At 48.3% G+C, this 27,995-nt stretch overlaps 1 protein-coding gene across 1 annotated transcript in view; it reads left to right on the top strand.

The window, feature by feature from the left end:
• Positions 1-27,995, top strand: part of SORBS1 (sorbin and SH3 domain containing 1) — a 237,035-nt gene that overhangs the window by 197,043 nt on the left and 11,997 nt on the right. The window contains exons 22-30 of the mRNA XM_060125606.1: positions 2,849-3,021; positions 3,544-5,013; positions 5,679-5,764; positions 8,766-8,933; positions 12,870-12,916; positions 16,579-16,693; positions 16,836-16,961; positions 18,514-18,708; positions 20,285-21,058. Of these exons, the coding sequence (XP_059981589.1) occupies positions 2,849-3,021; positions 3,544-5,013; positions 5,679-5,764; positions 8,766-8,933; positions 12,870-12,916; positions 16,579-16,693; positions 16,836-16,961; positions 18,514-18,708; positions 20,285-21,058 (3,154 nt within the window). The remainder of the gene's footprint in view (positions 1-2,848; positions 3,022-3,543; positions 5,014-5,678; positions 5,765-8,765; positions 8,934-12,869; positions 12,917-16,578; positions 16,694-16,835; positions 16,962-18,513; positions 18,709-20,284; positions 21,059-27,995) is intronic.

Below are 27,995 nucleotides of genomic sequence, written 5' to 3'. Positions count from 1 at the left end.
GCGTCGGTGAACGCCACCTGCAGGCAAAAGCAGGAGAGCCAGAAGCAGCATGGGTGCAGCCATTGTCCCAGAGCCTGCGGGTGAGAGTGGGCACCTCCCAGCAGGGACCAGGCGGGCACCAGTAAGGACAGCCAGCCTGAGCTCAGGCCGTCCTAATTCCCTGTAGTTTTTCTCTTTCTACCCCTCCGATGACTCCATGGTCACTGATTTCAGGAGCTAAGAGCCCTCAGTGAATGCGATATAATCCTTATACTTGTAAAAGAATTTCTAAATACATAATTTCGCAAATTAAAGCATATCCTTAATCAGATCATACGTGCCAATTTTTACTTTCAGAAAATGTGACCTTTTATTCATTCCTCAGATATTTATTGAGCATACTCGTGGCCGAGATAGTCTAGTGGGCGCCTGCAAATAAAGAGTGTTTCCCCCATCCCGACCTTTCCAGAGGCCTCTCTCTGAGACACGAACCCTGGAGGGCTGCATGTAGACTCACTTCATTCACATGCCTTTTTATTTATTTATTTTTTTGGCCATTGCCGCTGGGCTCACAGGATCTTCCCTGAGCAGGGATTGAACCCGCGTCCTCGGCAGTGAAAGTGTGGAATCCTAACCACTGGACCACCAGGGAATTCCCATATTCACATGCTTTTTGTTCTCAGCTTTGAGGGTTGGTTTTCTTTCCCCTTAGATTCCCAATAATGTTCTCCTGTCTTGGCCAAGGAAAGGGGAAGAGATTTGACCCCCTGACCTAGGCCAGAGATAATGAGGAGGGGCCTGGGAGAGCCCTGATAGCCCGGCAGTCCCCTGAATAGAGCACGTGAAGCCCTTCAAGCAGTGGCGGGCACATGGCAAGGGCCCGGGAAGTGGTGGTGACTGGGAGGGGGTGTTACCAGTGCTGGAAGCAATGGAATTGCTCCGGGGAACTTGACTACTTTGAGGTGGAGACATTGCCTGTCCTACCACGGAATTTCCACCTCTTTTCCACTTCTGACTCCTGGCTCTGGATATGCTCGTCCCGGGGGTGCATTCGTGGCAGGTAGCACTCAGCAGTGATGACGCACACGGAGCTCCAGCATTCTTAAGTCCTGTTTTTCCGTGATGTGCAAGCCTGGGCTCTTGGAAGGTGCTGCCTCCTAGGTGGTAGGGAAATGTTAGAGCGGCCGAGAGTACCGTCTGTGGTGCCCGACGACAAGGCTCAAGTTCCAGCGCCGCCCGTGCACTGACTGCGCCAGCTTTGATGAGTGCCTGACTCTCCCAGTGGCTCGTCCTCATCTGAAAATGGGGAAAGTAGGACCGTTCGTGGGAGTTAAAGAGAGAATGATCATCGGCCACTTAGCACAGTGCCCCGCACATAGGCCATCTCAACAAGCAGGGTGTACGGCTGCTGTTGCCGTCGTTGTGTGTAACTCTGGGGACCCAGAGTCTGCGGGAAGTATAAAAATGATTGTATGGTGAGGCATGGATAGAAGGAAAGAGACGGACAGATGTATGAGGAAGCAAATGCAGCCCAGCGTTCCTTGTAGAATCTAGGTTGGGGGTGGTATATGGGTGTTCGCTGTTGTAATTCCTTAAACGTTTCTTTCCATTTGATAATATTCATAATATTGGGATGAAGTAATTTCATCAAGCTGTTTACATCTTTAGAGCTGGAAAAATTCCATATTGATGCCGGTAGATGGAATTTGGTAGAACTGAAAAGCAGCCTGGCAGGAGCCTGAGTGCTTTTGTGGAAAAGGGGTCATCACTGATCTGAGTGAGTGTGTGAGCGTGCCCACATGTCAGTGTGTTGGTGGGGGAGGGCATAGAAAACTGGAATTAGGGGAGGGGGAGGGTTCAGCGAGTAGGCGCTCTTAATTTTTTCTGTGCCCCACCTCATTCCAAAAAGGATTTGTGGTAACTTGCAAAAATACCTAGACTTTCAACAAGATAAAAATAAATGAAGGATATAAACCAGCAATAGTTTATACTCATAATACATGTCATAAGGTGCTGAATACAAATTTTGAAAGCAGTGGATGGGATAAGAATATATAGAATCCCAGCTTCCGGTTGCAGCTGGGGGCTGATTTTCCTGGAGACCCTAGGCAGCTGGGCCACCTCCTTTCATTGTTGGTTTTTTTTTTTTTTTTTTTTTTTTTTTTTTTTTTTTTTTTGTGATACGCGGGCCTCTCACTGCTGTGGCCTCTCCCATTGCGGAGCACAGGCTCCGGACGCGCAGGCTCAGCGGCCATGGCTCACGGGCCCAGCCGTTCCGTGGCATGTGGGATCCTCCCGGACCGGGGCACGAACCCGTGTCCCCTGCGTTGGCAGGCGGACTCTCAACCACTGCGCCACCAGGGAAGCCCCTCATTGTTGATTTTAATGCTCCATTGGTCAAAGCACTTGTGAGGAACAACCCAGAAAAATAATCCAGGTGGTGGACTTGAAATGGCCAACTCTGGCTGGCAACATGTCAGAAGCCCCACTCATGTCCTCGACTGTCCCATCTTGAGTGCAACCACTGGGCCCCCAGAACCTCCTCCTGTCTGGCCCCCCTCCTGCCCTCCATCCCCAGGCAGTGTTTCTCAGAGTTATTCTTTTAAAACACGAGGTAGTCATCTCAAGAGCACCTTGCTGTTTAGACACTATTCCTGAGCATTCCGGGGCACCTGTGGGCCTGCCTTGTCTGTAGAGCTCTGTGTCTAACTAAGAACGCCCTTTAGAAGGGACGGTGCTTGGCTGGGATGCCAGGAAGTGTGTTTCCTTGTCCTCAGCTGGTAATGTGCTTTTTAGAAAACTGTTAAAAATACTAAATCCTACTCTCTCTTTTTTTTTCTTCTCTCTTTTAAAATTTCATTGTTCTCAGTGTATATTCTTCCAACTTCCACGCGGTGAAGAGGGAATCAGATGGGGCTCCCGGGGATCTTACCAGCTTGGAGAATGAGAGGCAGATTTATAAAAGCGTCTTGGAAGGAGGAGATATCCCTCTCCAGGGCCTGAGTGGGCTCAAGAGGCCATCCAGCTCGGCCTCAACTAAAGGTAACTGGGCGAAGCCTGCAGGCCTCTCGCCCATCCACACGGCTATCAGGATATCTCTCGCCCGTCCACACCCATTCCTGGGGTGATGACAGCGAGGGTGAACCTCCAGCGACTGGGATGAGTTTTGACTCGTTGAGATCCATTTCCAGGCCACGGAGCCCTTGTAGTCCCCTCCCCTAGTATCTCACCGGCCATTTTTCTTTCTGGTACGAATAGTTTCCCTTCCTTTGAACCCCAACCTTGCTCTCCCTGAAGCATCTCTCTCTTTTTTGTTCTGATTCCCTTGTCTTAGAAATTAGCGGAGCTTTTCCTAACTCTAGCAGGGTGGCCATTTTTCTTTGCATCTTTGCACCTGCTTTGCAGCACAGATTATTTTGCTTCCGGACATCGACTGGAAATTAAAACAAAAGACAAAACACCCCTTATGACCAACGAGCATGTTTCCTCTCCTTTTTTTTTTTTTCTTGTAGCTTTCAGCTTTAACCTAATGGGTCTGTTTATTTTATTCTGCATGCTTTCCAGTGGATCATAAAGGTGGGAATGCTCACATGATTTCTTCATCTTCAGTTCATAGCCGAGCGGTTCACACTAGCAGTGCGTTAGGCCCCGGGTGTAAGCACAAGAAACCCTTGTCCGCTGCGAAAGCCTGCATTTCGGAAATCCTCCCCTCCAAATTCAAACCCAGGCTCTCTGCTCCCAGCGCTCTTTTGCAGGATCAGAAGAGCGTCCTGTTGCCATCGGAAAAGGCTCAGAGCTGTGAGAACCTTTGTGTCTCGGTTCCTCTGAATGATTCCAAAAGAGGCCTCCCCCTGCAAGTGGGGGGCAGCGCGGAGAACCTGCTCGTGCGCTCCCGGCGGGACTACGACGGCAGGTCGAGCAGCACCATGAGCCTGCAGGAGTACAGCACCAGCGCCAGGAGGCCCTGCCCACTCTTGAGGAAGGCTGGCCCGCAGTTCACCATGCTCTACCGAGATATGCACCAGATCAACCGGGCCGGCCTCTTCCTGGGGTCCGTCTCCTCCTCCAGTGTGCGGGATCTTGCCTCCCACTTCGAGAGGAGCAGCCTGGCGTTGGCCAGGGGCGAGCTGGGCCCCAACCAGGAAGGCTCGGAGCACGTCCCCAAGCACACCGTCTCCTCCCGCATCACAGCTTTCGAGCAGCTGATTCAGCGGTCCCGGTCCATGCCGTCGCTGGACCTGTCCGGCCGGCTGAGCAAGTCTCCCACGCCCATGCTGGCCCGGAGCGGCCTAACCTCTGCCCGCTCGGCTGAGTCCCTCCTGGAGTCAACCAAGCTCCGGCCCAGGGAGGCAGGCGGGCTGAACCCTGGGGGCATCTACGCCTCCCCAGCGTGTAGCCGGATGGCGGACCCCACCTTGAGCTTCAGGGGCCTCGTGCCTTCCGAGCCGCTCTCCGCCTGCTCGGACGAGCTGGACCGCTGCTCAAACATCTCCAGCGACAGCCGAGAGGGCAGCAGCGGCAGCGTTCACGGAGACTTCCCCAAACACCGCCTCAACAAGTGCAAGGGCACCTGCCCGGCCTCCTACACCCGCTTCACCACCATCCGTAGGCACGAGCAGCAGCAGACCTCCCGGCGGCCCGACTGGCGCCCGGATCCCAGAGGGGACAAGGGCACACTCCTCAGGAACATCTACCTAATGAGCCCCCTCCCTTTTCGGTTGAAAAAGCCCTTCCAGCATCCCTCCAGACAGCTTTGTCCCGGGGACTTCTCAGGCCAGAAGCCAGACCCCCCCAGGGGGTCTCAGCCCCATCAGGACGAGCCCCCCTCCGGGGGGAGGCCCTTGGTTCCCAGACGGCTGTCCTCCCGGCACACCATGGCCAGGCTGAGCCGTATCTCAGAGCCCCCTCAGGAGAGACCCGCGGCCCCGGAGGTCTGCCTGACGGCCTTTAGTAATGGGAACTCTCTGCCGTACTCAGACCACAGCCTGGACAGGAACAACAACCCCCAAAGTGAACTGGGAACGTCCCTCAGAGGTGGCCTTCTGTGTATTTGCCCAGTCTCACCTCACCCATCTCTCCACTCTGCTTGCTTTGTTCCCTCCTCCCGTGTGCCCTTGGTGCTCATTTTCTGGTCCGTCCTTTGTTTTCTGTTTGTTTTGCTTGGCAATTAATCATGGCTCATAGTGGCTGCACTTCTTTAAAAACAGATCCCCCATGTCATTTAGACTAACCACCAAACTCTGTTTCGAAAGAAAAATTGGCCGTTTAGCTCATCTGAGAAATGTGTTCATTTGAACTCCTGAACCCCTTGCAGTTCACACCAATCCCAATTCACCCTGAGGTTTTTTGAGAGGCAGCCTCTCTCGGTGGCCCTGTGTATGTGTGTGTGAGTGTACAGTGTGTGTCCCTGTAAGATCCTGCACGCCTCTTAATAGGGACACTTTTCAAAGATGGTCCTCTCTTTGCTCACCTTTTGCCTCTGATTAGTTTTCTTTGTATGAAACTAGTTCACAGGTAAATCCAAAAATCGGGAGGGGGAGGGCATTTGTTTTTTTTTTTTCCTTCAGAATTTGAATACTGACCACCAAACGACGACGGTACAAACTTGATATTTGTCATGGATGAAAGGTGAAATCTTTTCCCAATCTGGTTTCCCACTAAATCTTTGCCTGTTTTAACTTTACTTTATTGTTTTGAAGATTCAGAATCACCAAGGCATTTTATACCAGCTGATTACTTGGAATCCACAGAAGAATTTATTCGAAGACGTCATGATGATAAAGAGGTAATCGCCCCCTTTGAAATCTCTTAGCTCTTGTGCAGATAAAAATATGAAGGAAGTAGACATTCAGGGAGGTGGCTTGGCCTAGCAGTTAGAAGCAAACATTGGGATTTTCACAGGTGACTTTTTATATGACATGAGCTCAGTCACTCCTCTTTTAGTCCACTTTTCCAAAGAGTAGGACTGATTTTCCCCAAGGTGCTAAGTTCCAAATGCCAAATCTGCCCGGGAGGTTCAGAAAGAGCTTGCCCACCACTGCATTCAGTGCCTTTTAAGGGGAACCTAGAGTCCTTCCCCCTAACCCCCGCCTTATCACTCTCCAGGGAAATCCATCCTCTTATTGGCACAAAGCACAGTTCATATTGAGAAATATGCAGTAGGAGAAAGAGGAAACTGAAAAAGAATAATGCCCATTATACATTTTATAAAAACAGTTTGAAGAAGTTGCCTTTAACTCAGAAGAAGAGAGATACCCCAATAAACGTTGATAACCCCTCTTCCCCAGAACTTCAGGATATAGACCTTGTCCTGCAGCTACTGAAATGTCTGTACTGCAGCAATCTGACTGACGGGGCCGGGAAAGGAACGCGTTCTCTTGGGGTTTAGGAAGAGGTAGTTCTGCACATCAGCTGAATGGGCAAAATCACAAGCTGCTGTTGTGATGAAGTGTTATGACGAGGCATGTTTTCTAGACTTTGCATTCCCGGAAGAAAGGGTCCTATAGCTTAAACAAGCTCTGATGAGTGTTTTCTTGCAATGAAGAGATGGAAGAATTGCTTTGAACCTGGTGGCAGCAAGGGAAGGTGTTCGTGTGTATGCAACTCCGTCCCTTTCCCCGTAAAGTCTGAAGCCCTTTTTCTGTGTTGTGCTGTTTTGTTGAGTTGGTTTCAGAGCTTACGGGGATTTTCCTTAAGGATTTAGGGTAAGGCTGACATTGAAGAGAGCTGGAGGGTAACAATCATTGCTGCCAGCTAGAGAGACAAAGGACAAATAAAACCACAGCTCTGCCCTTCTCTGGGCACAATACAGACAGTGCTCAGTAAGACATTTGCGCCTGTCTGTGGAAAGAAACAGGAGGAAGCATTTGATGGACAGAATTATTTGTGATAGCATGGTGAAAAACTCACAGTGGACGTCCATCTGGCCACAGAACAGACTCCTTTTTGTCACTGTCACTGAGATACAAGATTCTACCTATCGAAGCCTGGCCTGCTGTGATGAGGGAAGGTGACATTCCATTTCAGGATGATAAACCCTAGCATCCGACATGGCAGGTTTCGTGGTAGAATTCTTGCCAGCCACATGGGAAGCAGATTTTACTTTGCTGGTTTAGCAGTTTAGAGGGTGAGCAGCTTGTTTCCTGAATGACGCTGGCTCACAGATCCTTGGGTCTTTCTCCCTGTTTTTTTGGCTTATGTGTTTAAACTATGGGAATGATGGATTTGCTGAGGTCAGAGTCACACACTGGGTAGGGAGCTCTGCTCCATTTGCATCTGTCCATGCCCATTGCTACAGAAACAACTCACATGTCCCAGCTCAGGGAATGCCAGTCCTGGCATTTTTCCATGCAAGTGGCTTCTTACTAACATTGATGATAATGGCATTTCAGAAAACAAGAGCCTGTCAGTCCTGGAAGGGACATTAGTGGTCATCTGGGCAATTCCCTTGTTTTATCCAGGAAAGGACTGCCACAGGACAGTGGCTCGCCTCGGGCCACATAGCCAGTTACCTTGTACCAGAGGCAGAGCTGGAAACCAGGGCTCTACCGTGCTTCACAAAGCACTTTCTCACGTCTTTTCTCGTTTAATCTTTACCACAACTTACCTGAGCACTGGGAATCCCACAGCCATTTGACGAGTTATTGCTTTATTACTGGTAGACCCTGGAGAAGAATAGAAAAGTGGGCCCACCATCCTTTGGGGCTAGGTGTCACTTAAGGCATTTAATTACCTGCTGGGAGAAGACTGATGCGTTACTGAGAATGCTCAGAATGATCAGTACTAATCAATGCTTTCCTGCAAAGGACATTAATCCCAGGAAGGTATGATTGGTATGGAGTAAGAAAACACATTAAAATTCTCTTCCATAGGGTCCTTTCAGTAGGCAATGAGGACATTTAGTTAAATAGAACATTGTTTAATTATTTTAAAAGGCCTTTAAAAATAGAAATAGATGACTATTTCCTTAATTTAGGAGAGAATATTTCTTCTAAACCCAGGTACCATTATTCTTAGTTTATCTCCTGCATTTATAGTCTACCTCATTCCCTTAAACTCAGTTTCATTTCACCTAAGGAAGAAATAGTTAAGTAGGAAGTACAAGGTGAGTGATGCTTTCTGTCAGTCACATAAATAGCCTTCGGTGCATGTGCTGAGGCCTCCTAACAACCGTACTCGGAGGAAGGGTTGGCTGGCCTAGGAGAAGGGGTGCCACGTTTTCTGAAATGGGTATCTCTACTCTCTTGAGCATAAAGTAGCAGGAATAGGAAGCACAAAGATGACCTGCTTGCCACAGAACCACACAATAAAAGCCCACAGCAGTTTTAATAGCCTGATTTGAGGAGGAGGAATCAGCCAGCCCTGGTCCCACTATGGGAACTCATCACTGCCTGAGTGAGGGAAGGATAGCACTTCCAGCCTCCCACCATGCTCCATGCTCGTGAATGCTCCGGACGGACCCCCTGGATGCCCTGGCCGCCTTGTGCCAGGAGGCAGGAGGCTTTTGGCTGAGCTGGGAGATAGTCTGCAGACAGCGTAACCGTATGGGACCCAGCGTTCCCCGCAGCCCAGTGCTCTCCCGGTTTCTCCCCGCAGCGCTGTCTCCTCCCTACGCAGAGCACACGTGGGTGGGTACAGCGGGAACCTTGCAGTTGCGGCCATAAAGCCCCCCCAACATGTTTCCTCCCTATTGACCCAGCACCTTTTTCCTTAGTTGTTTTTGTTGGCAGTTTTCCAATACCCTGGACCAGATGATTCACAGCCCATTTTATGCAATTTCATGGCAGAAACTTTTAGCGGACCAGAGACGACTTAAGCGTGAGCAAGAAGAAGCCGATATTGCAGCTCGACGCCACACGGGCGTCATTCCGACGCACCATCAATTTATCACTAATGAGCGCTTTGGGGACCTCCTCAATATAGACGATACAGCAAAAAGGAAATCTGGGTCAGAGGTCTGTTTTGGTCACCTCGATCTGCTGCTTGACCCAAAGCAATATTTGCCTTCCCTCGGCATTGCCCTCTGTAGGCCAAATTACCTCTCCAGACAGCATCTGTCATCCTGGCTTCCCTTAGGCTTGCTTTGGCTCTTCTCTGGCTGGTCGGTGGACATGATTCCCATCATGTCCTGTGCTCTGTATGTCCAAGCATGCCTGGCTGCGGGACCGGGATCTGCTGGTGCACAACCTGAATGCATGCCTTAGAGCATCGGCTGCCTTCATGAGTCTGGTCTTCTCCATCTGCATTTTATCATGAGACTGTGTTGCCTGTGCACTTTGCTTAGAAACCTATACCTTAGTTCATATGCATTAGTAGCTATGGTGTGGACAATTACGAGGTTCTTCTTTGAAAAGATGGTTTAGTGAAACTTGTATTACATGCAATACAGCCACTTGGTATCCTGTGACGATTTAATTGACTGAAGTGTTCAGTAGAGCCGAAGCCTCACTGAGGAATTTTGAAAGCCAGACCGTTTTTGCAGTTAGGGTAAGCCATGGAGGGTAAGAGCTCTCTGAGAGAGATCTCCTTTGTTGCCTTAATTTTGACGTTTCTCAGCTGAAATTATGAAACTTCATATTATACAAGGAACAAAGAAGTACAAGCCTTTGGAGTGATTTTATCCAGGCCTTGGCCTCCTGCGTGAAGGTCAACATATTGAAATTCTTGTGCTGGCCAAATGCCGCAGCTTGCATCAGCGTTTGTTTGGCCACGTGATCCTTAAGTAGCCCTGCTGAAGATCAGCTCCTTTCAGGGAAGCCTGTGTGCCTGGGGCTTGGGGAGGATTGGGGAAATGGGGCAGTGACACCAAAGTATATACAGTTGTATAATCGTTCAGTGTAATAGCCAATTAAATACTCATGTCTCTATCTTTTGAGTGACAGAGGCGCACCACTGGCTGTTCATCAAATGGTTTGGGTTTTGTTTTTTTTTTTAAAAGAAATAGAAGGTGACTGTAACAAAGAGAGAAAAGGGGGAACCAGACTAGAAGAAGGAAAGCTGGGGAGGGGAAAGAGACTCTAAGGTGATAGAGAAAAATAAAATGTAATAAGGGGAGGCAGAAATTAGCAGGAGTTACTCAGATGCAAGTGAAGGACAACCGCCAGCCCTCAGCATTCCAGCTCCTGAATACCACCCTGTTCTGAAGGCTCTAGTGATGGGTTATCCTTATTCCCAGGCCTACCTGGTTGTGAGTGATGGAGAAGATGGGAACATGCAAAGGCACCCTAGGGCTGCCTAACCCACGTGTAGATAATACATGCAAATGAAATGCAACCAGGGCACAATAACCATGGACAGAGGCAGGCAAACTCTGCCTAACCTGCCTTGCCTCCCTTCTAGAGCAGAGGTTCTCAAACTTAAATGTGTCACAATCCCCTAGACGCTTGTTAAAATACAGGTTGCTGGGCCCCATCCACCAATTTTCTGATTCTGGGGTGGAGCCTGAGAATTTGCATTTCTGAGCAGTTCAGGGACCACATTTTGAGAATCACTGCCCTAGATGTCGACTGACAGACATGGGACAATAAAGACCAATGAGTCCCAGGTACACCAGGCTATGTAGATGTACCTCTGTACCATTCAGTAGAATTTGGATGACCACTAATTTGCCCAGAACCCTGTGAGGGGATAGAAACAAGACTCAGACTGTGCCCTTGGGAAGCTGGCAGTCTAGTGGAAGAGGCACCCTCGGAACAGTTACCTCTGTTGTAATAAGTAACACAATGCCTTGGGAACCAGAGGAGGAAAAGATCGATTCAGCCTCAGGAGGATGGAGAAAGATAAAGAAGGTGATGATGCTTTGTATAGGCAATATGACTCATATGTCTTAAGAGTTCAGTGGAATCAGTGTTTCTCAATCTTGAATAATGTATGGATTCCCTTTGATGAAAAAAAATTTTCACCAACCCGATTGGGTTGACCTAAGCCAATTTACAAATTAAATAGTAAACTGTACACGTATACAATTTTTATTTAATAATTATAAATTTAATTGAGAACTGATTAATATTCATGTCCCTATCTTTTGAGTGACAGAGGCACCACTGGCTATTCATCAAATGGTTGGATTTTATTAATTTAATTGATGGTTGATATAATTTTGCCTGAACTCAGTTGCCACTCAGAGTGTGAATATCGTGCTGTTTTGGTATAAATTTTTTTAAAGTTCATACAGCTTTACAGCTGGCTGTCAACCAGCCCCCCCGCCCCCCACTTTTTTAAATTGGAATCACTGAAATTTTTGTGCTTAAAACGTTGGTCATTTGGCTTTCTCTTGTGAACTTGTTGTTTATCATTAACTCCACATTTGTTCTTATTTGCTTACAACTGTTGAATTATGCTCTTTGGTCACAGGCAGGCATTGAAATCTGTGACATTGATTATAAGGTCGTCATTCAGTTGACTTCTAATATGTATGGCAGATAGATGGAAACATCACATGAAAATGCAAAATTTAAAAAAATTCCTGTGGAGAATCCATGGCCTTAAAGAAGATCCCTGTAAGACCCCAGCTTGAGGAACCTGGAAATATGGGGCATTTCATTAAGGGATCAGGATCTAAAACTAAGCTTCATGAAGCTTCTAAAACCATTTTTTTCCTCACATAGAGTCTCCCATTTTCCCCCTCTGCTTTGTCCATGCCTTCTAATATTGAAGAGGAAGTATGTAATTTAATTTTCATCACATTGTTTCCCTATACCAGAAAGTTATAGCAGTTGAAAAGGTTGGAGCTGCTCATGGCTGGGGCAGCATTATACTGGCAGCTGTAAACTGCTTGCTCTCATGATTTCTCCCCTCTATCTTTCTTCTTTTTAAAAAAATTCCCCACTTTTACTGGTGGGGAAGAAAGATGTACAAATAAACATGGTAAGTAAAAGGGAACCTTTTGCTCTCTTTGTTGGAATTGGAGATGAGGAAATTCCAGACAGAGAAGGGGTGTCTAGACAAGGTGCAGCAAGTAGCTTTGCCTGACTGGGACAGGAAAAGTGTCATAGGAGATAAAGGCGGTTAGGTATGAGTGGGGAGAAATGACCCAAAGGCCTTAACCCACCTCAGGAATTGAGAGTTGATCTGAGGCACAGTTGAGAGACTGGGCCAACTTCAAAGCAAGGAAGAGATGTGATGGAGGTATTTGAGGAATGTTATTTGTGCTCCTGAGTGACAGTAGATTAGAGTGAAGAGAACTGAAGTCAAAGGAAGCTCTGTGCCTGTGGGAAATAGAGGTCAGACCTGAGTGGGGTTGTGGAAGGGACGGAGGGAGGGTTGGCGTGACTTAATGACAGGCTCGATGAGAAAGTGGAGATGGGGGCTGTGGATGACTTCCAGTCTTGGGGGGTCTAGGAGGAGAGGGCTACCTAACAAGAATGGAAGCCTTGAAGGAAGAGCATGAGCTCAGGGCTCGCTTTATCTGGCTTTTTTGGATGATTTCACAGACCTGGAGAAATATGTGGAGTTGGAGGTGATGTGAGAAGTCACTCAGGGTTCATTTACTTGCAGGTCATAATTTAAGTCAGGTAAAGAGAACATGTTCCCCAAAGACTAAGACAGTTAGATAAGGAATGTCTCAGGACTTCTGGCTGGGGTTTGTCTGTTTGTTTTTTAAATAGTGGTGTCAGCCTCGGGGACCAGCATTTCAACTTTAGGACTTTTCTAACCATCTCTTCCCCACATCTGCCCCTCCGTAGGGAGATCCTCACGCGTGGCATAACTGATTGAACGTCCATGTAGTGCTCTGCTAAGGTCAGACAAGTAGATTTCTGCCCAGATTTCGACACCAGAGTAAACTGGTTAGGGTGGATTTTTCTGCTTTGCTTTCCGGAAACTTGTAAACGTGTGTCCTTTTCATTATGCATAAATTGTGATTTTAACTTGTCACTGTTTCCTGTGTTTAGATGAGACCTGCCAGAGCCAAGTTTGACTTTAAAGCTCAGACGCTAAAGTAAGTGCCACCAGTCATATTCATTTATTTTAACTGCTTTGAAGCACAGACGTGCACTCATAGAGAAGAGTGGGAGAAAATAACAACAGTAAGAAACAGGGGTTTTTAGATTGTACTATGTGCAAGCACCATTCAAAGTACTTTACGTATGTTAACTCATTCATCCCTCATTGGAACCCTGTGGGGTTGGCGCTATTGTTATTTCCCTTGTAGTAATGGGGAAACCAAGGTTCTGCAAGGTTAAGGAACTTGCCCAAGCTGGTCAGTGATGGAGTTGGGATTCAAATCCAGGTAGCCTGGTGCCAGAGCCTGGGCTCTCAGCTCTGTGCTGCTCTGCTACCTCCTATGTGGGGACTCAGTTTGCTTCATTAAGTGGCGGCTTGATCTGACTTCCTCTACGGAAGGAACCAGAACCAGTCTCTAGGAAGATAACTTTGCCAGTTTTGCTGCAACATCCCGAGAGATTAAAGGCTTATGTGAACCCACAGGAGACCAGCATTTCTCTAAGTATGTTCCTCAGAGTGCTGGCTCTGTAAATATTTCTCAAATAGTGTTCCATCTTAGAAATGAGTCTGGGAACCACTGCCTCCTATGTCTGTACCTCCTGCCCCTCCTTGAAGAGAGACTTTGCTATTGACATATTAACGGCTCTCTAGAAGTTTTTCAATAAAGAAACCTAATTAGCTGATTTAGCCAATGTTACCTAAGTTTAGACGACCAGAAAACCTTTCCATTTTCCGTAGAATGAAATGTGAGAAATGACTGGGTTCCTAGAGGAACTTGCTCACTTCATATTAATTATGGATTAAAACGGGTTGTGAGTTTTCATTGGCAGCAGTGAACAGCAGCCATCCTGCTGTCCTGGTGATGAAAGGGGAAGGAAAGCCCTCCATCCTTGGACGCTGGAAAACGCTGTACGGAGGCTGCTCAGCTGTGGTTCCGATCTCCTCCAACACAAAATGAGTGACTAGCCTACTGTTTCCAGAACCTAGGCACAAATCTGGTGCATTTGGCTTTGCTTGTAATTACTCCAGTGCTTTAGCTTGTCACCTAATGAGAGGTGGTGGCATAATGTGCTGGGTTGATTATGGGCTCTAGAGTCAGGAAGTCCTGGGTTTGAATCCCGACTGTGCCACTTACTGCCTCTGATCATGGGCAAATCACCAACCTCTCCACCTCAAATTTCCTCATCTGTAAAATGGGCATAAAAATGCCTCTCTTAAAAAAAAATGCCTCTCTTGCAGGGCAGCCGAGGTAATACTTGTAAGATATGTTGCATAGTGTAGCAAAAGTGTCCCCCTCCTTTTTTTAAACCAGAGACCTCTGGTTATAAAATATATATACATATAGTTATGTAAATTAATTTTTTAGTTTAATCAAGAAGTACCTTTTCCTCTTTTTTCTTTGAATTGAGAAAGTTCCATGTAATCATTGAACGGTATTGTGATATTACATTTAGCTAGATTTCATTTAAAAATCCTCACAGATAGAACAGGTGAGAAGGCTAAGATAGACAGAACTCATCACCATTTACCAACGTTGCTCATGCTGGGACAGGGCTCCTTCCTCCTGACCCAGTGCTTTCATTGTACCACGTTGCCTCCCAAGAAAAGTTAATAATACTTTTTAAAGAGAAAACAAAAGATCCATAGACTTGAATATTTTAAAACATCTCCAGTCACTGGGTTCTGTTTTCCTCCATAGTATGTTACTCAAAAAAGTGTTCTGTGGGAGCACTCGTTTCAACCAAGTTAAACAGGTTTCTGTCCCACAGGACTTTCTCCAAGCTTCCACTGTGCTAACGTACATGGTGACACTCCAGAAAAGATCTAAAGTACATCATATTATTTCCCAAACCTTGTTATTACCAGACCTTGCCATGTGCCTAAGTGACCTGCAAGTCACTTAGGGTGGCAGAGCTTGGAGCCTGCAGATCTCCAGCAGGGGTGGATATTCTGAGGGTTCTGCTCATCTGTGTGCCCATAGTTGGGAGTAAATGGAGGGGAGGATTCAGAACTCCCCCAGGGAGGGCTATGGCAAGAATTTGGCCAAAGACCTTCTTTCTTCCAGAGACAAATGCCCCGGATCCCCTTCACAGGCCTCTTTAGGGTTAGAATCCTGCCTACCAGTGCAAGACCCACACAGGCTGCCTTGTTCTCTCATCCAGCACAGTGCTGACTTTGTGTGAGGTTTTCCAGATGTGCCCCTTTGTTTAGCCAGCATCCCTCACGTACCGTGGGACTTCCTGGCACACTGCAAAGCAGGCACACCCCGTCCAAATTGCAGTCAGAGTCCTGTCTTTCCATGCTGTTGGTTTGAGGCAAATGGAAAAGATCTAGTCATTTTTTCTTTTTTTTTTTGGCCGCGTTGGGTCTTTGTTGCTGCGCACGGGCTTTCTCTAGTTGCGGCGAGCGGGGGCTACTCTTCGTTGCGGTGCGCGGGCTTCTCCTTGCAGTGGCTTCTCTTGTGGAGCACGGGCTCTAGGCGTGCAGGCTTCAGTAGCTGTGGCACTCGGGCTCAGTAGTTATGGCTTGCAGGTTCTAGAGCGCAGGCTCAGTAGTTATGACGCACGGGCTTAGGTGCTCCATGGCATGTGGGATCTTCCTGGACCAGGGCTCAAACCTGTGTCCTCTGCATTGGCAGGCAGATTCTTAACCACTGCGCCACCAGGGAAGCCCCATTTTTTTTTTTTTTAATGCAAGAAAATTTCAAGGTACAGTTTTTGTGTTGCTTAAAATTTATCTTTCTCTCTCAGTTTTTAAAATGGAGTCCTGGTTAGCGGTTAACATATTATTGAGGCAAACAAAGGGATGTATATGGAAAAGTTGAAAAGGGGCAGGAAGACCATTTGAAGGAAAATCCACTTTTCTTTCCAAGATCCCTTTTCCATGTTGAAAAGAAAGTGAATTAACATTTACTGAGTGTTAACTATGTAACAGGCACCGTGCTAGGTGTTTTATTTGTAGTTTGTTGCTGAATTCTCCACCAACTCTGAGTTAGCTCCTGTTTTCAGATAAAGAAAGTATCTCAGAGAGATTAAATATCTTGCCCAAGGTACCAGAGCTGGTAAATGGTATAACTGGGTTTTGAACCCAGATCTGCCTAATATCAGAGCGTTTCTACTGCATGATGATGGATGGATGGATGAATGGGTAATGAAATGAGTGGTGGATGAATGGCTAAACGAATAGCATGATAAAAGGATATCCGTATGTCACAATTTGAGGGTAATTTAAATGTCATGGGTAATGAAGGCATGCATTTCTAGGGCATAGAAGAGGGTAGTGAAAGTATCTAGAAGGAAACATTTTTCATTAATGAACAGCAGCTAAGACTGCTGGGTGCATCACTGTGTGTTGCATAAATATTCTGAGCATAAGACAGCATTGACAAAAAATACATTGGGGAAACCACAACAAACTAATAAGGTGTCTGGGCACTTGTCAGTTTGAAAGTTAACCTTCATCCCACAAGACTGGAAAAATGCCGAATGTGCTGCAGTTTCCTGAATAGTGGAGTTGTCGCATCCACATATGGAGCCGCCTCTTCTGTAACTTGTCCCCTTTGACCTCACTCGAAGTCTCCTTTTGCTAAAACAAGGAGCATCTTAATCTTACACACATTGGGACATCTGATAAGATGCTGTGACCCTCTGTCCACAGGGAGCTTCCTCTGCAGAAGGGAGACGTCGTGTACATTTATAAGCAGATCGATCAGAACTGGTATGAAGGAGAGCACCACGGCCGGGTGGGAATCTTCCCCCGCACCTACATTGAGGTACTCTGGCTCTTTCTCTTTCTAAGGAAAAGCCTGGTCGTGCCCAAAGCACAATTCATTTAACTTGTGTTTTGTTTCCTCCTTTCATTTCTCTGCTTTCTTCTCTTTTCCATTCTCCTTCGCCTCTTTTTTCCTTTCTCAGCTTCTTCCTCCTGCTGAGAAGGCTCAGCCCAAAAAGCTGGCACCAGTGCAGGTTCTGGAATACGGCGAAGCTATCGCCAAGTTTAACTTTAATGGTGATACACAAGTAGAGATGTCCTTCAGAAAGGTAAGCTGCCCTCTCATCCCACGCCAGGGGGCCCCGCTGGGTGGCGCTCTCATCGTGGGGATGGGGCACTGCAGCGGTGGCCACTGTGGTGAGGCTGCCGTGCCCCCAAGCTCCGTGCCCCATCAAGGATTGCACAGAGGGCAGTTGCAGGGTTTCTGCCATGAGGTATTAAAAAAACAAACCCTGCATTGAGTTCACTAATGAACGGTCCATGAATTCTCACAGACCTACCTCTTTTGTAAACCGTATTCAGTGTTTATCGAGCACCTAGTAATGTGAGAAGTGCTGTGTTGGTAACTAGGTGGTACAACATTAATGTGGAGAAAAGGAAGTCCAGGAAGTTTGAAAAACTTTGAAGCCAAGAGTCATAGGTTATCAGCTGTGTGGCTTTGGGGGAGTTAAATAATTGTTCAGAGCTGCGATTTTTTATATGTAAAATGAAGATAAATGGCCCCCTTCCAGAGCGGCTGTGAGAGGATTTAATGAAACAGCCTCAGTGAAGCCCCCAGTGTGACACGTGGCATCTAGTTGGGGCTCACTGAGCAGGAGAGGACAGTGTTATCGTTGCCTTCAAGGCGCTCATGCTTATTTTGAACACAGTTAAGCTGTGCAGAGACACTGTCCTTCCCACGAATTCAGACGCTGTCTTTACATGCCAAAATTCTCAACTGGCCGAAGGTATTAAAGTTACTAATTTTACTGAGGATTGAGGGACGTGAGCTTATGCCTGGAAAAAAATGAGCCAGCTTATAGAAGAAAGAAACACTGGAAGCAGCCTAATTGCCTTACATCAGGAGACCAATAATTAAACCATTATATGTGTGTACAATAGAACATCCTGCAGTGGGCCATTAAGCTGTGCACCGCCAGGAAAAGTGTAGAATTCTATTTCTTGATAAAGAAGGAGGTTCACTGTATGTTATTGAGTATAAAAAAGCAAGTTGGAAAGGGGAATAGAGTGCGTATTCAGTTTTCATAAGAAAAAAGTATGTGCAAGTCTAATTCACATGGAATTATCTACACCAAAATATTAACAGCGGTTACCCCCAAGTGATAATATTATGGTAATGATTCTTTTCTGCCTCAGGTTTATGTTTTAATTTTTCTGTAATAATACAGGAAAAAATAAAATTACATAGAAAAAGAAAAAGAACCCCAAAAACCTTTACCTTAGAGAAGAAGATTGGGTATCTGTCTGTTTTGCATTAGATGAGTCAAAAATACTATGTTTGCCTGTTAGCTTGAGAGAATGAGTCTGACCTTCTCCTTTACCAAAATATGTAAAGACCAAGCTTAACAGCCTCCAGGTATCTCTACTGCAGGTATCTCTACTCCAGGTATATATATGGAGTAGAGATACTCCAGGTATCTCTACTCCAGGTATCTCTACATCTCCGTCCCAGTGATAACTGATTCCATCCAGGTCTAGCAAAGAAGGTTTTTCTGAACAAAGAATGTAATAAATAATGCAGGAGAGCACGAGGTACAGGCAGGGGCCTCAGACGTGCCAAGGCTGCTAGGACAAGGACCCTCGCCTTTCTGTGTCTTGCAGGGCGAGAGGATCACGCTGCTTCGACAGGTGGACGAGAACTGGTACGAAGGGAGGATCCCAGGGACGTCCCGGCAAGGCATCTTCCCCATCACCTATGTGGACGTGATCAAACGGCCGTTGGTGAAAAACCCCGTGGATTACATCGACCTGCCTTTCTCCTCCTCCCCAAGTCGTAGTGCCACTGCAAGCCCTCAGGTACCTAAGCTTCTCGCCACTGGTTTTCACACGCAGCACGACAAACCTCCGTGCTAATAGCACACAGCCCCTCGGGGGTGGTTCTGCAACACTGTGATTAAGAACCGTCTGCAGCAGTGCAGGGTTTGTTCTCATGTGTACAAATGGCATTTTTCAAGACCTTGGTGGGAGAAATACTATCTTGGGGAAAAGGAAGTGCTTAAGGTGATTGCTCTGGGGATAAGATGATTAGGGAGAGAGAAATAAGCGCCATTATCAGTTGGTCCAAAACTCTGTTCTGGGAGCATCCCTTCCTGGGTGAAGCTGGTTGTCTGGATACCACCAGTGTCCCATGGCCAGTATGGTTCTCTTAGTCATCTTACTGGTCAAGATTGGCCTGTAGAAGACAAAGATTGAAAGAGAGAATTTCATGGGCTCATCCTCAGACATATAGACTGGATTCAGAGTGTTCTTTGCAATCAAGAACCGGGTTGGAAAAGGAACAGTGTCTCTGTCTGTACTGGGCTGAAAAGAAGTAGATTCATAGGCATAATAAGATCTTTGCTTGCCTGAACATTAATTGTGAACAAACTTGTTTTAAAATATACATTATTCCAAACCCATCCCCACTTTCCCAAAGCCAAGAAAAAAATCAGACCTTGGGTTCAGGAGAGGCACAGTGGGGTGACTGCTTGTGAAATAGACTGACCATAAGTGGTAAGTTACAGGGAGTATGGCCAGAGAAATGAGAGCAGGACCTGGGGACACTTGGATGGTGCCTCTTTTCTCTCATCTTCTAATCATTTCCTCCTCTCCCACCTGCCACTGCTGACCCCAGGAGATGGTTCTTGGCAGGAAGCATGAGATGGGCTGACCCAGGGCTTCCTGCACAGCGAGATCCAGATCCTATGATCTCTCGAGGAGAGGGTGTGAGCCAGGCGCAGGGCGTTCTGCTTCGTCATAGCATGGGGAACTCAACTAGATTTTTCGCTTGACTGTAGCCAAGCACAACTATAAAACAAGATGACTACGATACTCATACTCCTCCCTGGAAGGCTCTCTGCTGAGCCCCCCTAGAGAGAATAAAAGCCCAAGAAGGGTCAGAGCAGTGGCAGGCCTTGTTAAACTTTTATTGAAGTCTAGTTGACATACAATGTTATATTAGTGTCAGGTGTACAGCACAGTGGTTCAACCAGGACACCTTTTTCTCCTCATGGCTCTGGGTCAAGGCTGCATTGGCAGAGGCGGTTGGGTGGGGTGCTTCCAGTGTGTCCCTTTACAAGTCTGATTCCACAGACCAGCCGGCACCGTCTGTTCCTGCCCTGATGGGACCCTTTCTCCCATCTCCATACCGCGTGCTTCTCCATCCTCCCCCCGCCTGCACACACCCGCGCATCCACACGCATGCACCCACATCCCAGTTTCTCTCCCAACCTAACCAGATGATTTCCTTTTTGGACACCAGAGTGTCCTGCTCTTCCTCTCCATTTCACTCCTCTCCATATAGCCCTTGTGATTATTTTCCCCTTTTCTTCTCTGTGCTGACACTTGTGCCTTTTGCTTCTTTTGTTTTCCTCTCTCTCCTTTTCTTTTGAAGTTTCCCGGTCACAGCAAGCTCATCACGCCAGCCCCCTCATCTCTGCCCCACGCCCACCGAGCCCTGTCCCCCGAGATGCACGCTGTCACCTCTGAGTGGATCTCGCTGACCGTAGGAGTCCCGAGCAGGCGGCCTCTGGCCCTGACCCCACCCTTGCCTCCTCTGCCAGAGGCTTCTGTCTATAGCCCTGAACCCCTGGCCTTGTGGGCGAGGCCCAGCTCCTCCCTTACCCTCAGCGTCCCCCGTTCGGGCTGGTCGGCCTGGGCCACCCCACGCTCAGCAGTCTCCCCGCTGGCCCTGCCTCCCCCGCACAAAGCCTGCTCCCTGGCGCCCGGTTCCCAGACCTCCCTCCACGCCAGCGGAGATGGTGGTACCCACGTGCCACCTCCAGGGGTCCTCAAGGATAGCTTCTCCCAGCTGAGGCTTGGGCGTTCGGACAGGGTCATCTCGGAGCTTAGTGACGCCTTTAGCAGCCAGGGTGAGCGGCAGCCGTGGCGAGAAGGAAGTGGAGCACATGAGAGGAAAGCAGACAGGGAGGCAGGTGAGAGATGCCCGGGTGGACCCGCCATCTCTAAGAAGAGCTGCCTGAGACCGTCAGACGTGGTCAGGTGTCTGAGCACCGAACAGAGACCCACAGAGCTCCACACCCCAGAGGAGAGCCGGCCCCGCCAGCCCCGGGGTAGCCCTTTCCCGGGAAGGGAGGCTGAGCCCTCAGAGCTGCAGAGAGGTGGCGAGCCGGCCGAGAGGAAGGCCGCTCGGACTGCCGCGAGCGAGGTAGGCCTGCAGCATGCCCGTGTGTGCCCGGGTGTCCTGGCCAGCAGGGTGGGCTCACCCCTGGCCGCGTGGACGCCCGTGAGAGCTGTTTGCTTTCTTGGGAACAAAAATATGACCCAGGAGGGAACGGAGGGGTCGTCCACTAAGGTGTCAGGGCTGGGACAGTGGAGGCAGAGGACAGTCTGTATCCTGGCCTCTCAAGGTGATTCAGAAGCGACCCCCACGTTGGGCACCTCCTGGGCTGGTGCAAAAGCCCACGAGGAGGCAGGCCTTCCTCCCGGCCCCGTCGTGCTGGGGGACGATCCTCCCTCTGCCCAACACGGCCGAGAACACCAGGCTTCGGTGGGGCTCCGTGTGATTCGGTTTTGTGTGCGACACGCTTCGTTTCCGTAACCCACGGTGCTCTGCCTGCCAGCGCTCAGCCGTGTCAGGTCTTCGTCCTGTCTCGTGTTTGTGTGCGAGCTGACTTGTTCACTGAAGAGCAAATGCGTTTTGGTTCTGGGGGGAGTGGCCCCGTGCTGGGCTCCTTGAAAGGCAGGCCAGGGTTTTAGGTGACTGTCCCATTTTTCTCTCCGGGTCAGCTATCCGGATTTGGGGGTTTGGACCAGGGCGGCCCTAGGGTGTTTTGAGGGCTGAAAATTTGGGGGCAGGGGGAGATGAACTTAGCAGTTGGATCACGGTTCTAATTTTGGCTACGTTGTTTACTACCCCAGAAGGCAAAGATTTGGGCAGCTTCTCTAAAGCAGCCAGGTTTGAATGCCTGCTCACCTCTACTGTCCAGTGACTTGGGAGTGAGTTACTTCCCCTCTCTGAGCTTCAGTTTCCTCATCCATAAAATGGAGATTGACACCTACCTCAGAGTCTGGTTGAGAGGATTCCACGAAGTGATGCATGTAAAGTGCTAAGCACAGGGGCTGGGAACGGAACATGTCAGCACTTTACAAATGGAAGCTATCCGCTTTGGGTGATGGAGAGCTGCTTCTGGAACTGAGAACATTCTAGAATGTTTTTCGAACCAGATAGAATTCTTGAAGATGTCTCCAAATCATTTATTATCTACTGTGCACAATGTCCATGATAGACGATGCTTGATCCTCAGACCTGCAATCCCAGTTTCCCTTTAAAGTGTCATTTACTCAACAAATAGTTGATTGAAGGCCTGTAGACACCAGCCTCTGGGCAGGATACAGGGGTTATCTCATCTCTGCCCTTGAGGAGCCTTATGTTTCAGTGAGTCTGACGGACACAGCAGTAGAGGTGTGCTTGGAGGCCGCAGGAGCCCAGCGGCCTAAAGCACAGGTGAGGCCAGACCTGCAGCCCCAGCCTGTGGCGGGGAGTGGGGCATCATTGCTGCAAGGAAGGACAGTGTGGGATAATGATAAATAACCAGGCTTAGCCTCCCCACTGGTTTTCTCCTATGCAAAGTAGGAGTGGAACTCTGTCCCTCCCTCGAAGGGCAGTGTAAGGATTAAATGAGGTGGGTGTGGTGCCTGGCATGTGGGAAGGCTCCCTAAAGTGGATTGTGTGGGCCTGAGGAAAGAGAATACCTGGGGAGGGTTTTACCTGGCCCGGGAGCAGGTGCTCCTGGAAGGGGTGTTCTGTGAGGAAAGAAGGGTGTGTCTAGTCAGGAATGAATAGTTCGCCGGGGGAGAGCGGGTGAAGTGGCTGGTTGAAAAGAAGTGAATGTCTCAACACAGGAACAATTCTGTAAATGTTCTAAGTCAGCGCCTGGGGCCTGGAGGCCTCGTTATGGTCAGCAGTGAGTCATTGCGGCCTGACGCCAGGACCCAGTGTGCACAGGAAGTGCGCATGGCGCTCGCTCGGGTGAGATTAGTGGTACGCACTTCCCGCTTCCTAACGAGGAGAGGAGGGGGCTGGCAACACAGAAAGCCAGGCTTGTTGAAAACTGATTTGCCTTTCTTGGTGGGCTTCCAGACCCCAAGTGCACCGCTTCCTGTCCCCTCCCTTCCTCCTGCTTTCCCAGCACGAGCCCCTTCTCCACGGCACCCATCTTGCTCCCTGTTGAGAGCTGGGGGTTGTGTGAAAAGGGCTCCTGCCCACACACTCCCTCCCAAGCCCCTTTGCCTTCCCCTCCTGGCACTGGGAGCAGGATGGCAACCCGGGAAATGAGGTCCTGCAAAAGAAGCTTTCTGCCTCTTGAGGGCCTCTTTGGATGACAGAGCTAAAGATGGGAAGGGCTTGAATGACAGGTATTCTCTGGTGATCCAGTCACAAGATGTGATCTCAGGCTGTGTCACTTATTTGAATAAATGCATTCCAGACCAGTCTGCGTTATCAGGAGAACTGCCAGCCACGCTTGTCCTTGCTGTGCGGTGCTAAACCAGTAGTTCAATTTTGTTATCACTGTTGGGAAGCTAGGTTGAGCATCTGACCCATAAGTCGAGGGAATGTAACCTGAGAGCATGAAAAGACATTGGGAAATGTTATGACCATTGCCTCTCCCATTCAAGCATCTAGGATGTTCTAGGCACTGTGCTAAGTGCTGCAAGAGGCACAGAGGAGTGAACATCGTCAGGGGCTCCCCTTTGCTCTCAGGAAAGTCTCTCCTCCTTCATGGGCTTAGGAAGGCCCCATGTGATCAGGCCCCTTAGACAGCAAGCCAGCCTCACCTTCCAAAGCCTCCCTTGCTTTGTATGTCTGGGAAATTCCCACCTGTCCTTCACTTTTCCACTTAGATGCTGCTCCTTCCAGGAAGCCTTTCCTGACAACTTTTCCCTCCCCCTGCAAGACTAGATTAAATGCTGGACTTTGTGCTTTCACAGCTCCCTGCACCTGACCTAAGGGGCACTTATCAGCTCTATTGTATTCGTCCCTTTGTTTGTCACCATTAGAGCATAAGGGACCAGAACCCCTGAGATATGGAAGGCACTCAATGAATATTTTTTGAGTGAAAGAAAGAATACAATATGACTGACCCCAACTAAAGGAGTGTATGAGCTCCACTGGGGGGATGAGACATGTTCACAATTGTAACGCAGACAGGGAAGTAGGGTCACAAACAGTTCGCTCTGAGAGTTCAAGATGGGAAGAAATAATAAGCGGCAGGAAGAGGAAGATGGAAAGACTTTAAGAGAAAAGCGGCTTTTGATCTGGGGCTTAAAGAACTGGGGGTTTTATGATAGGTGAACAGCAGGAGGGCGGCATTCAAGGCAAGCAAATAGCCCAGCCAAGCCCCAGGAGTAGGAACGTGAGAGGAGGGAGGGGAGTCGTGAGTTCCTGGTTTCACTGACGCTTCCGCAGGTGGACAGAAGGGGCTGGGAGCCGAGCTTGGAGGGCTGATTGGTGCCTCTTGTGGATACTGGTCAGCACCTTCTCCCAGTGTGTCTGGTCATCTTCCTCAAGTCCTGTGACCCTTGCTAATTGCTCATCAGCATTCCCTAATTGTGTTAGTCCCTGCTTTGCTGCTTTCCTTCTCCTGAGTCACCTGTCCAGCCCAGCCCACTGCCCCCATCTCTGCAGCTGTGAAAGGGTTTGACTTTTCACTCCTTTGAAGACTCCCAAGCTGATGAGACATTGGGTTGGTTGCTCGTGGTGTTCTCTGAAGAGCAGAAAGGGGTGAATGAGAGGTAGGGAGCGTTTAGGGGAAGCGGGATCGTTGGGAAGGGTGCTGCACTGCAGGTCAGGATTCCTGGGCTCTAGCTCCCGCTTTGCCATGAGCCTGCTGTGTGTCTTTGGGTGAATCACTTCCTTTCTCTGGCAGCTTCCTCATCCATAAACAAAAGATTCAGACAAAGATAACTTCCTGTTAGCTTTGATATTCTATGATCAGCTAAAAATCCTGTGAATTTCAGTTACAAGGAGAGAGAAGAACAAATACAAAATTTTAAGGAGGGGGTTTATGATAGACCTGTGGACTTTCACAACAGAAAAACAAAAGCTTTCCCTTTTCTTTTTCGAGGGACAACTTAACCAATTGGACAAAGACATACACACAAACACATCCAAAATGCCCAAGAGTTCAGAATTATCAACCAAGTTCTTGGATCTTGTTGCGTGTAAATTTTGGCCAAGAAGGTTTAGGACAATTGGTCAAGAAAGTGAAGGGGAATATCATCTGGGAGATCTCCACCATTAGCATCATCAAATATTTTCTGAGCTTTCCCCAAGATAGCACTGTTTGCAGACTGGCATCCAGACTTTGTTGTTAAGAGCTCCTACAACTGAATGAGAGATCCTCACAGAATTTCTGAATTTAAAAGAATCTTTAAGTATCATCTACTCCAGTGACTCGTAACTTTTTCTGGATCACAGAACCTTTGAGAACCTGAGGTTAGCTGAGGACTCTAGGCCAGTTGTTTGGGAAAGAGGGTGGCACACATACAATTTTGCATAAAGTTTTAGGAGATTCACACCTGAATCATTCTGAGAGCTCCCTAGGAGTCCACAGACCCCCTCGCCCAGGTTGTGAACCCCCAGTCTACTCTACTTTTACAATGACAGCACTGAGGGCTGAGAAAAGTGACAAAACCTATGTGATGTCAGTTTGGGTCCTAAAGAGGAGAAAGCCAATCAAACGGTAAAATCTGAGGGCATCACGTTTAAATAAAAGTATTCAGGAAAGCTCTGTGTCTTCAAAGCATCTGAGAAGCATAAGAACAAACTACAGCCTTAGAGAAAGGAGAGGAGAGAGGGAAAGATGACAGGAAGATGTGCTTTGGTGAACTCAGAGGGAACATCCCTTACCGCATGGAAACTAGGTTAGTTCCCAGAAAGGTAAGAACAAAGGCATAGGCCCTCTTTGAGCATGGAAATCAGAAGTAGAAGGGAAAGCATGTGATGCAACTTACAAGAACAAAAAGAAAATAAGAAATGTTAAAATACCCACCTAATAAGGGGAAACATTTTCCTTTGACTCACTCAGAAGGGAAACCTCTCAATATATACAGAGGGTGTTCAACAGTGTACAGGATGGAGAGACATTGGCTGCAGTTCTTAGAAAAATGATCAGCAGGTATGCGCTCAACACCTAAGGTGCAGGGAACCTGCAGTTGCAGTGTCCACCCCTACAAAGGTGTTAGGAGAAATGGAGGATTGCAGTAGAAACGCTCATGCCAGCTGCAGAGTACGGGGCGACTTAAGGCGGTCTCTTGATGGGCACCTCCCTCAGCTATTCTGACGTCTTCCCCTCTGGCAGAGCACAGCCCGGCAGATCAGGGTGTGTTGGGAGGGCAGGGAACTTGGAGTCAGAGAGAATGGGGTTCCAATCCTGGCGCTTCAATTCCCAACTCTGACATGTTGGGTCTTAGTTTTGTAAGATGAGGTAAATACTGATTGCCTTATTGAGTTATTATGAGGACGAAATGAGGTTTCCTGGAGATGAATGAACCTAGCACAGAGCAAGTAGCTGGGACTCGATAAATACTTGCTGACAGGGAAAAGAAACAAAAGTAGTTTATTTTATCCTCCTTACTCCATTCCACCTAGGAGAGGAAGATGGGGTTGGGGGACACAAGAAAGTAGAAGGTGGAAGAATTCTTTTACTTTGGTTATACAAATCCAGACTTTAGAACATTTAGAATTTGCACTCTGTAAATCAGTGCTTCTCGTTATTCTCTCTCACCTCGAGTACAAAGGCATCCTCTTGGAAAGCTTTTGGTTCCTTCATACTTGGATACATATTTGCCATCACTCGTCTGATTGTTTTGGGAAAGAAACATACCCCGCCACAGACTATGAGAAGGCTGAGCGTGTTAAGTTCAGTGCTGTCATCAGATTCACGTCACAACAACGCCGATGTGTTGTCCGTGGACTGATCTGCAAGGAGATTGAGTCTAGGCGGTAAGCAGTTGAACTAATTGGTGGTAATTAGTTTTATACGTAAGCTGGGATCTTTTTCTTAATAAATGCAAGAGGAAAACTCAGTGGAGTCAGACTGTTCTGCAGGACCTGCGGAGGTTTCCTAGAGCCGAAAGCCAGGAGCCTGTCTTTCAGGTCTTCTAACTGCTCTGGCAGAGTTTGCCTGCGGTCTTCCAGGAGCTGCACCTCTCCCTCTACCATCCGGGCAGCTCCTCGCCTCCCACACTGCCAGAGGTGAGCTCTCCAGCCACCCGGAGGCGACTGTCCAGTGGGCAGTGAGTGGAGTGCTGGCCCCCTTAAGCCAGGTCAGCCTTGCCCAGCCCTGGTTCTCAATTCATAGGACGAGCACAGTCTAATGACTACATTAGAACTTTAGAGCCAAAAAAGATGTTTATGTAAATCATGCCCAAGCCTCTTATTTTCCTAAGAACTTGAAATCCAAAGAAGTTAAGCATTTTGCTCAAAAATCAATAAATTACTGGGAGACCCTGTCCTGGAACCCAGTTTCCTCCCTCCCAGTCCAGTGTCCCCTGGGAGGACAGTGTGGGTCACCAGAGAGGTGAGGTCTGAGGAGAGGAGATTCGGGGTATGTGATGAGCAGAGGCACGCCATCTCTGAGAGACGCACGCAGGTTGGGAGAGCAGAGACTCCTGCCGCTTCTAGAGGGGCTCGGGGCCACGTGGAGGTGGAGTCCTCTGCCCTGTCCACGTCGCCAGGACTTCCTGATGGCCTCTAGCCTGGGGACATTTTATTTTGGGCTTCAAGGCTTTGGCACACGCCCAGAGCTGGAAGAGAATGCTTAGTAACTCATAGGAGCACCAGGTGTTTTTTGTGGATCCAGAGGGATTAACAGCCCCAGGGATGCAGGGTCAGATTTCTGAGGGACCGCTGTGAACTGAAGGTAGAAAGGCAGCAGGGCCACAGAGCAAGGACACATGAAGGGCTGCTCACTCGGAAGAATGAAACAAAAGCTCCAGGCCAGGAGGGCCGACTTGTGTTTCTGTGTGCAAATATGGAAGAAAAGCTGTTTCTGGATCAGCAACTATCACCTGCTTACTGTTGATCCGGGAGGGCAGTGCAGTGGGGCGGGGCGGGGGGTGCTGGTGGCTGTTTTTCTAAA

The sequence above is a fragment of the Lagenorhynchus albirostris genome, chromosome 16 (assembly GCF_949774975.1).
Source record: "Lagenorhynchus albirostris chromosome 16, mLagAlb1.1, whole genome shotgun sequence".
In the NCBI taxonomy this organism is placed as follows: Eukaryota; Metazoa; Chordata; class Mammalia; order Artiodactyla; family Delphinidae; genus Lagenorhynchus; species Lagenorhynchus albirostris.
The sequence above is the reverse complement of the archived record's forward strand: the minus strand, read 5'-3'. Positions and strand labels throughout refer to the sequence as shown.